Source organism: Pangasianodon hypophthalmus, chromosome 8, assembly GCF_027358585.1.
Source record: "Pangasianodon hypophthalmus isolate fPanHyp1 chromosome 8, fPanHyp1.pri, whole genome shotgun sequence".
NCBI classification, from domain to species: Eukaryota; Metazoa; Chordata; class Actinopteri; order Siluriformes; family Pangasiidae; genus Pangasianodon; species Pangasianodon hypophthalmus.
The window spans coordinates 20,432,781-20,443,483 of record NC_069717.1 but is presented as its reverse complement, the minus strand read 5'-3'; the positions used below and the strand labels follow the sequence as shown (position 1 = coordinate 20,443,483).

Sequence of the window (10,703 nt, the reverse complement as noted above, 5' to 3'; positions counted from 1 at the left end):
CTTGTGTAATTCACTTGGAAATTGTTACTTTCATATGAAACCTTTTTTTTACAGAAACATTGTCGGTATTGTTTAAAAGTATAAGGAAATACAAAGGTGGAATATTACCTGCTTTGATCTGTTTGAGAGTCAACTTTATGATGCAACATCTTAAAATCACAGACTTATCACTCAGAACCTTATATGGTCTCGTCTTCTCGGCTATGGCATAGTGAGGCATGAGTGTGTGCACATGTGCATATAACGAGAAGTGTGTATTACATAAGATTGTGTATAATGTATTTATGCTCGTGAGCTGCTTAGCTTCATTTACTGAAAAAACTACCACACACACCAAACACCATGTGACTAACTTTCAGTGAAGGAGCCTAAAGGAGCCTAGGAATCTTCCTGATCGTGGACATTCAAACCGGGGCCATCACAACTGATGATCTGGTGCATTCTTTAAAACAACAAAGAACACATGTGGCACGAGATACCGCAGCTCAGTATGGCCACCAGCCATAACTCCGTTTGCACATTTACAGGCGGTGGAATGGCTTTGTCAAGTGCGTCCAAAAGCACATCCCACAGGCCTGCATCCACTCGACCTCCCCAAGGCCTGTACAATATGAAATCAAGGTAATCTGGTTAAGTGTGCATGCCCAGAGGCTAAGATTAGCTTAATCTCATTTGGATGGAGGAAATTGATTAGAAACATACACACACACACACACACACACACTTTCAATGTTACTTTGTGAGGTACCTTCACTGACTTATCTAGATAAATGATGCTACACTTGTACAATTTCTACCGGATTCTACAGTATGTATCCTCCACCAGAGTGTTTCCCTATCAGAAATCACCCTTTTCAAGAAAAACCATTAACTGTCTAATAGGCCTCTAAAACCCAGCGAAAAATGCCCATTAACTTTTTAATGTGTTAAACTATTTTTAGGCAATGTGTAATTCACTTAGAAAACATTACTTTCATTTGAGACCTTGGAGTTACAAAGTTTTATTGGACTTTTTTTGTGCAAAAATGAGTTCATGTTAGAAATACAATATATTAAATATAAATATAATATTTACATGTTATTGAGTATATCTATATCTATCAATGAGTAAGTCTTACCCTGAAATATTCCTTAAAATGTAAGAAAGTACAATGTATGTTGGGGTGTAATGCAATGCATTATCTGTATTTGTACCTATATGTGTTTAGTGCTTAAAATATTCAGATCTATTTTCATATTTGGATTTGAATCAGATGTGGGTGTGGTCTGTACCAGAAGTTTTTCTTTTTGTTTTATATTATTCCTATCACTATGTTCGGTTTACAGAACGTAACTTTATTCAATTCCTGAACCAGACGCACTATAGAACTTTCTGGAAAGCTTTCTCTCTTCAGTCTGACATGACTGAGTAAGCAAGCTAACTATGTTTCCCAAATTTAGGCTACAGTTGTCAGCCAACTAAGAATATTTGATCAGATTTACTTTAGTTTTTGGGTTACATTCCAGAAAGATCAGAAAAGTTCTCTGGACACACTCTCAGAATCTATTATATAGCTGGGACACATCTACAGTGCAGTTGTGAGTCAAAATAGGATCCTTTAAGTGACATTTCATTATATATGCCCTCATGATTTTGTGCGAACGTTTTCCTTTAATAATGTTGGAGAACAATCATTTAAGAATGAAGAAAATGTGCACAATGAACATACAGGTTTAAGAATATTTTTAAGATTAATTACATAGTTATTTTTTTGCGGAGCTCCCCACAGACATATGCAGTGCAGCCTGCTCTTTTGTGCGCTATAAACAGGGTTGCCAGGTTTTCTAAACTCCAGATCAGACATGCACACCACTCATAACGTGTTTCCTCCAAAAAGACTGAGAAAAGAATAAAAATGTGTATCCCTTTATCTATGCCCAAACATTTTGGACTAGTTTCAATGTTTGTGTGTGGTTTTTGGGTTGTAGTTGAGGTGGGGATTTTGCTGAAAAACCTGGCAACCCTTCCACGAGCTGTTGAGTGAGCTGTCCTTTGAAGCTCCACATTAAAGTTAAAAGCTGATGCTCGCGTGACTTTTTTTTCGTTGTTGTTTCGTCCGGCAGGAATACCAAAAATACCTACAGGTTTCCTTTTTGCTACTGAGATTAAGGTTAGGGTTAGATTTAAATGTAGGCATAGCATTAATTATCTGCATTCATAATTATGTCAGTGGAAGGTCATTGTGTGTGTGTGTGTGTGTGTGTGTGTGTGTGTGTTAGAGAAGAAATTAGCATTTAGTCCTACTTCAGTAATGGTTTATGATGGGTGTAGGGGTGAGGTTTCTTCCCTCAGCTCTGTGTAGGGGGCTGTACAGAGAGTAACACTGATTATTTGGAACTCTGGGTCCACACACACACACACATTTTGTGGCCAGACAGCGCCATATGTGTATCTTTTATGGACTTCTGTCTAATCTCTTCTAAATGTGTGGTCACACATCACTGCTTAGTCCCAGTGCTCTTTTTAAATATTTCCTTAGGCGTGAGTGTTTCTACACTGATACACGTCTGTACAGAAAGGGAAAGAGAATGTGATTTTAAAAGTACTAAAACATGTAGCGGGTTGAACTATAGTCAGAGATGAATACATTGTTCTTTGTCGTGTTATTAGTTATAGATTTCTTCTTTACATGCTTTCCTGTCCCTCTGAACCGAGTGGGTTATGGGTTAAGTGTGTTTGTCTAGCAAACCTCTCCCATTATTTAGTCTTAACCTTGCAGGGAGATGGTTTGTGTGCGCGCATGTGTGTGTGTGTGTGTGTGTGTGTGTATGTGCACACTGAGAACTCCTCACTGAAGCATGGTGACGTTCATTGCAGTCACACACCTGTGCACTTTGTTGTCCTTACTTTCCTAAGAGTGCTGTCAGAAGGGGATGTGGGTGGTTTATCATCAAAGCCCTTTTTACAAGGAGTATAAACTTTCGGTTACAGCCGCCGTGCCCCTATCACAATGATATACATCAGCCCTCCACCGCCAACATTTATAAACCTAATTTAAGTGCACTTAAACTGGGAGGAATGTGCAGAGAAGCGTTTTGCTCAAACCTTTAACTTCTGATCCAATCCAAAAAATATGAATTTACAATATGCATGCTAAGTATTGATCGTGTTTCAGAGGGCCATGCTGGTTTTTGTTTAAAAATGAAATCTTAATGGACCACTTTAGCTTTAGTGCTGTGCATTAGTGCTGAATAAAGTGGTATTAATTTTAAATCATAGGATTAAGTTAAAAAATGAGGTCATGTCTTGGATGGAAACATAGCTTATATGCTCTACATGTACCTTTTTGACAAAGTAATATTTAATTAAGAGTCTGAGGTCAATGCTTAGAAGCCCTTATTTGGATGTTTTGCATGTTATACATACTGTGTTGAAATAAATGATGTGTACACTGTATCATTAGGATTGTGATAAGATTTGTTTAAGGGCATGACTTTTCGAGGCTAATAAAGACAGGGGTAGTTTATCATTTGTGAATTATATTTAAATAGCATTTTAGTCGGAATATAATAAAATTATAAAATAGTATAATAATTAGTCAGAAGTGAAATGCTCAAAGAAGGGAAATACATTGTCATGAAATGGGAGGTAAGTGAAATGGGAGGTAAGTGTGTGTGTGTGTGTGTGTGTGTGTGTGTGTGTGTATGTTATGGTCTGCTGCATTGCTTGACTTCTTTCATGACTCAGGACTGCCATATTCACCAGCCATTAGCATCATTGAAAGTATCTGGGTCTGTGTGTGTCCTTGTGTGTGTCTGTGTATGTTTGTCTGTTTGCACATGTGTATATGCATATGTGTCTGTTTCATTTGGAGTACAAGACCAGACGCAGTTCAAGTGGGAAGCGTGTTTATCCCTTCCCATCAAGACGCACTTCCCTTGCCAGGATTACTATCTCTGTTTTATATCTTTAAATAAGTTGGACTTAATCAAGCTTTTGTGAAGCTGATCTAAACTCTGCCTGTTTCCTGTCCAAGTGGACCAGAGTTCAGTGTAGGCTGTTTTGAATCACTGTTTGCTGATTATTTCATGTCGTACTGGCTACATGGAGGATTGTTTAGGGTCTGTTACACTTTTTGAAACTTAGGCTGAATAGAAATAGTCAAAGGTTACTTGAGGTTACACTAAAGTTAAGTTATTGTTGGTTGGATCTTGCTTTGTGGTTGGTGGTATGGTTTGAAGTAGGTGTATTCTAGAAAACCTTGGACTTAATAGATTTCTTAGAACAGCTCATTTCCAGGCAGCAGTTATATTGGGTGTTTTAGTTTTTTGTTCTATTTTCATGTCAGTAGTTGGACAAAGATGAGGGAAAGCAGGGCTACATGAATGGTCTGGAAGCCATGACTGTTAATGGTTTCTGTAGAAAGATTCTCCGTAACCATCAGGGGTGTCACACCAAAGAACACAGTGAGACTGACTACTCAAGGGCCCAAAGTGGAAGTGGTATGGACTAAAAAAAGTTCACATTTTCAAGAGATCATTAGAGGGCAAACAGTATAGGGCCCTAACTTACAAACAGACTTATAATTATTGTGTAATTATTGATATGGTGACATTTTCTGTGAAGAGACGTTTATGTAACATGTTTGGAAGTAGTCTCCAGTGTCAGCACTTCGTAACAGTAAGACATGAAGCTGTACAGGAAAAGTCTTCAGGACGGAAGGCTTTGCGGTTTCTCAGTAACATGACAAGCTGCATTTTTTTGTTTTATAAACATTGAGAGGCTGGTAAGGCAATGACTAACTCACTTCACGGACATCTCACAAGTGTAAAAAATTGTAATTGCAAAATTGTAATCAGCAGATTGCTGTGGTTATAGGAGGAATAAAACACTTCAGGATGTGCGGTTAATTGATGTTTCTTCTTTTTCTTTCATGTAATGACAAAGCATTGTACTTGACAAAAATATCCTCCATTATTGCTTTACAAAGTATTTATTCAATACTCATGAATGTCCATACCTTTCAAATTAAGATCAACAAAAATAAAAAATGAACATTTCTAATATTTAAAGTAAACATTTTGTTTTGTTAGCCCTTATTAAACAGGATTTTTGTTACTGTGCCTATAAGATTCATATATGTAAATAACCTGAATTGTTATGCATTAACAAAAGTACACAGAATATCATAAGACTGTAGTAGTGGCCGTGTTGAAGCTTGAGGTGTTTGATTTGGGATATATATATACAGTTAGATCCGGAAGTATTTAAACAGTGACAGAGTTTTTGTGATTTTGGCTTTATACACCACCACAATGGATTTGAAATAAAACAATCAAGATGTGATTGAAGTGTAGACTTTCAGCTTTATTTTAAGAGGTTCCACAAAAATATGGCATTTACCATTTAGGAATTACAGCCATTTTCAACAAAGTACCTCCATTTTCCGGGGATCAAAGGTATTTGGACAATTGACTGACAAGTTAACCAGTTAATTGACCAGGTGTGGTCCATTCCCTCGTTACTTCAAGACAAATGAAGTAGATAAAAGGTCTGGAGTTCATATCAGGTATTGAGTTGGCATTTGGCAGCTGTTTGACTGGAGCTACCAATATGAAGTCCAAGGAGATCTCAATGCAAGTGAAGGAGGCTATCATTAGGCTGAAAAAACAACCTAAATCTATAAGAGAGATAGCAAAAACCTTAGGTGTGGCCAAATGAACAGTTGGGTACATTCTTAAAAAGAAAGAAAGCATTGGTGAGCTCGACAACATCGAAAGGTCTGGAAGACCATGGAAGACAACTAAAGTGGATGATTGCAGAATCTTTTCCTTGGTGAAGAAAAATCCCTTCACAACATCAACAGAAGTCAAGAATACTCTGGAGAAGGTAGGCGCATCATTGTCAAAATCTACCATCAAGAGACGCCTTCACGAATATAAATACAGAGGGTTTACAACAAGGTGCAAACCACTGGTGACATTCAAGAACAGGAAAGCCAGATTAGACTTTGCCAGAAACTCTAATCTAAAAAAGCCTCCCATGTTCTGGAATAAGATTCTTTGGACTGATGAAACCAAGATTAACTTGTACCAGAATGATGGGAAGAGAAAAGTATGGCAAAAGAAAGGAACAGCTCATGATCCAAAGTATACCACATCATGTGTCAAACATGGTGGAGGCAGTGTTATGGCATGGGCATGTATGGCTGCCAATGGAACGGGCTCACTGGTGTTTATTGATGATGTGACTGCTGACAGAAGTAGCAAGATGAATTCTGAGGTGTATAGAGCTATACTCTCTGCTCACATTCAGCCAAATGCTACAAAACTGATAGGACGCCGCTTCACAGTGCAGGTGGATAATGACTCTAAACATACTGCAAAAGCAACTCAAGACTTTTTGAAGGCAAAGAAATGGAATATTCTTCAATGACCAAGTCAGTTGCCTGATCTCAACCCAATAGAGCATGCTTTTCACTTACTGAAGACAAGACTGAAGACAGAAAGACCCACAAACAAGCAGCAACTGAAGGTGGCTGCAGTGAAGGCCTGGCAAAGCATCTCCAGGGAGGAAACTCAGAATTTGAGTTTTGAGAACATGGGCTCCAGACTTCAGGCAGTCACTGACTGCAAAGGATTTTCATCCAAGTATTAAAATTATAGCTATATTTACAATTATGTCACTTTGTAAAAATGCCCTTGAGCCCCTGAAAATGGAGGTACTTTGTTGAAAATGGCTGTAATTCCTAAATGGTAAATGCCATATTTTTGTGAAACCTCTTAAAGCTGAAAGTCTGCACTTCTATCACATCTTGATTGTTTTATTTCAAATCCATTGTGGTGGTGTATAAAGGCAAAATCACGAAAACTCTGTCATTTTCCAAATACTTCCGGACCTGACTATATATATATATATATATATATATATATATATATATATATATATATATATATATATGTATGTGTGTGTTTGTGTGTGTGTGTGTGTAAAATGTCCCGCTAAAAACCCTACAGATTTTAAATTTATGCACAAATAGGATTAGCAGTTGTTTGAGTTAATTGTGCGACGACATTAAAATTCAAGAAGCAGAAACTTTTTTTGCGTGTTGGAGGCAAAAGAATTTTTTTAATAATATATTTTTCACATAATTGTTCTAACTTTCCAAACTTTGATCAAGTTTAGGATTTCTGACAGTAGCTAGTTTCAATTTTGTCATGCCTTGTACGTTTATAGAATAGTAATGAACAAAGGGGAAAGTGTCTAAGCATATGCAGATATTTTTTTATTGTAATTTGATCATAGTTTTTAAGATAACATAAACATAAAATGTCACCTATATATGTAGTACCCAATGAGAAAATGCTTACAGCATGAACAAATCTTTGTCACAGAAAAAAAAGGCAGTTAGAAAATTATAAATCTCTCTGTTCAGGTTTGAATATTTAATCCTGCATGAAAAGGGACATCCAACACCCATCCAACACCATTCTCCTCTGATGCATTTATTTTCAAAAATTATTATCTCTTTGTATCTCTTTCTTGCATACTAGTAATGCCTTCCTACAGCTAGCAAATATACTCACAGTAGAATCTCTATTTATAATCTAATATAGATTTTTCATGAAGCAGACAATAGCGCATATTGATTTTGACAGTTGTGTTCTCTATCTGTCGGTAGTGGGTTACTGTAGCTGTTCACATGCTGAATGTGTTGGCAATTATGACAAATTCGAAGTGTGCGCATGGTTTTCAGAAGAGACATTTTAGAGGAGAAGCTCTTGGATTTTGGAGAGGTAATTCATTATAAAAATATGAAAACATGAGATTAGGCAGAACCCATTTTTCTGCAAACAGTTACGTCAATGTTTAATAGACCGGACACGTGGAATGTGATAAAGCGCTGGACGTATGTCTGTGTCAAAAACAAGAGTATTCTTAGTTGATTCAGCAGAGATTTAGATGCATTTACATATCATTCATCTCCGATTAATCGAGACAATATGTTAAGCAGTGCGTCTCTGCGTTTGATTTAGATACAGCCAGGTCACGGTTGGGTCTCTGGTTATATCAAGTCCTAGACAGTGTGTATCTGGGATAGATTGAGGGTGTTGGCTCTGAGGTCCTAGCTGAGTGGACAAGAATCCACCGAGTGTGCGATAAACCACTGCACGGGCAAAACTATAAATCACTCACACTGTGGAAAAATAGGGAGATGGCGATAAAGAAAAAACAGAGGGATCATCCTCTCTTCTCTTTTTCCTCATAAGTCTCGCAGAAACGCATAAATCAGCGAGCTCAGAATCCATCACCCCAACCTATAAAAAACCTTGTATTAAAAAAAAAAATTAGAATTTGAGTGTGGTTCCAATTTGTCCCTCCCCTTACATTTGAGTGTTTTATATTTTGCAACACTTCCCTGGCCAGGCTTCGGCTCTACTCTGTGAAGTTTGATTAAAGTGGTGAGCGAGGATGAAACAATGGCAGCACATCTGGTGGAGCGGAGAGCAGTATGGAGAGCTACGCTCCACTTGGCACGCACAACCTCATTAATAGATATACAAATCACACCCTCTCGGGCCGTTTGAAATATGTGGTGTGTGTCCTGTGTGTGTGTGTGTGTGTGTGTGTGTGTGTGTGTGTAAGAGAGAGATGGAGAAAGCTGAGAGATGAGGTGGCCAAGGATGTATGTTATCTTTTTGGCATATATATATATAAAATCTCTAACAGTACGAGTGGAGTCAAGTATTTGATATATGCAGTGTGTCACAAGGCACGCACATACACAAACAACACATCTTATCTGTTCATTCTCTCCCTGTGTCTCTTGTCATCTTAAGGTCGTTTGTCATTCAGCAAATTCCCAGCAGTAACCTTTTTATGGTGGTGGTGGACAATAAGTGTGACTGCAAGGAGTTTGGACCCATCACTATGGATCCCATCGAAATTATGTATATCCTTTGTGAAATGAAAGAAGACAGGAGGCTGTCTGAGAACACTGTCATGTCAATACACATGGGTATAAATGATCAATTATCTATTTCAATTTCATTTGCCAGAATGATTTGGTATGCTACATCGAGTCATATCTTGTTTTACTCAAAGCTGAAAGGACTGGTGAAGCCTGCTGAGGTCTGCTAGGGACCCATGTACACCTGCACATTCCTGCAGTTATGCAATCAGCCAATCATGTCGCAGCAGCGCACTGCATAAAATCACGCAGATACATCAAACATCCAAATCAGAAAAAAATAAATGTGATCTCAGTGACGATGGCATGGTAGTCGCGTCAGATGGGCTGGATTGAGTATTTCAAAAACGGCTGATTTCCTAGTATTTTCAAACACAGTAGTCTCTAGAGTTTACACAGCATGGTGTGAAAAACAAAAAAACATTAAATGGTCAGCAATTCTGAAGGCAGAAATGTTTTGTTGATGAGAGAAGTCTGAGTAGAATGACCAGACTTGTTTGAGCTGATAGGAAGTCTACAGTTACTCAAACGACTACTTTACAACCATGGTGAGCAGAAAAGCATCTCAGAATGCACAACGCATCAAACCTTGAGGTGGATGGGCTACGACAGCAGAAGACCACATCAGGTTCTACTCCTGTCAGTCAAGTACAGGAATCTGAGGCTACAGAGGGAACAGGCTTGTCGAAACTGGACAGCTGGAGACTGGAAAAACATTGATTAGTCTTTTTCAAATTCTTCAACTGTCACATAATTGGTTGGTTGGATAATTGCTTGAATGAGAAGACTATTATTATCATTATTATTATTATTATTATTAGTAGTAGTAGTAGTAGTAGTAGTATTATCTTGATTTTGATAATACTGATCTCAGCATATAATAAATTATGCAGCACATTTGTGATCATTACAGCTTATTTTCAATAGGTTTTGTATAATTTGCTATACAATTTGTTGTTATTGCAGTTATTGCTGTTTGCTGTTAGTCTGGTTTACCTCCATATGAGCCGAAGCAACCAACTTACCAAACAAATAAATATTTTGAGATGTTATTTCATGTATTCATTTAACACATATAGCTACATCTGTCCTTTTTCCTCTGTCATGTAAATGTTCTGGGTGCTAGGTCTGGTGTACTTTGCTAAAATTCATTTTTATTTATTTGGCTCAAGAATTGATGAAAAAAAAGCGCAAATATAAACGTTAGGCAAAACTGGTGAATATTTCATTTGTAATTTTATTTCCTTGAAGAGAGTTTATTTGGCGTCGTCGTTTGAATGGAGATGAAAAGGCTAAGAGATGTTTGTGCTGAACTTAATAGTTCTCCACAGTGAATACGCTGAGGTTTTTCAGTACAATACACTCTCTCTCTTGAGCAAAACAGATGGTGTGTTACACAATGACCCAGAATGAAACGATGATCAACACCAGACATTCGCTCTCAGTAAGAATGCTCATATGGGTCCAGTGTGTTTCTGAGGCATAAAATCTGACAACATCATTTCCTATCGCTGCTCTTTGTCAGCTCTATAGATGTCTGTCCGAGTGTGTCATAGGAAGATGCTGCAAATGATAAATATGCGAGTGTAACTCGAGCTGATTTGAGTACAGTTAAATTACTTAGCATTGTGGAACTTAGCAAGCAGGCTGACATTTTATGCTACAGCTGGTTTCTTTAAAAGAAAATCATATTGCTGACATCCAGTTTGGTGTTTTTATATTTAATTCTATGAAAAGTGTGTTTTCCTTAAC

The 10,703-nt window shown here is 37.6% G+C and overlaps 1 protein-coding gene across 3 annotated transcripts in view; it reads left to right on the top strand.

Annotated features, from left to right (window-relative positions):
* cacna2d3a (calcium channel, voltage-dependent, alpha 2/delta subunit 3a) overlaps window positions 1-10,703 on the top strand; it is a 196,633-nt gene that overhangs the window by 184,614 nt on the left and 1,316 nt on the right. For 2 of the 3 annotated variants that reach the window (XM_053236172.1, XM_053236171.1), the window contains one exon: window positions 8,821-10,700. In XM_053236172.1, coding sequence (XP_053092147.1) covers window positions 8,821-9,121 — 301 coding nt within the window. In that variant the 3' untranslated portion in view covers window positions 9,122-10,700. Of the gene's footprint in view, window positions 1-8,820; window positions 10,701-10,703 lie in introns of those variants that run through there. The other variant, XM_026925413.3, reaches the window with a different exon arrangement.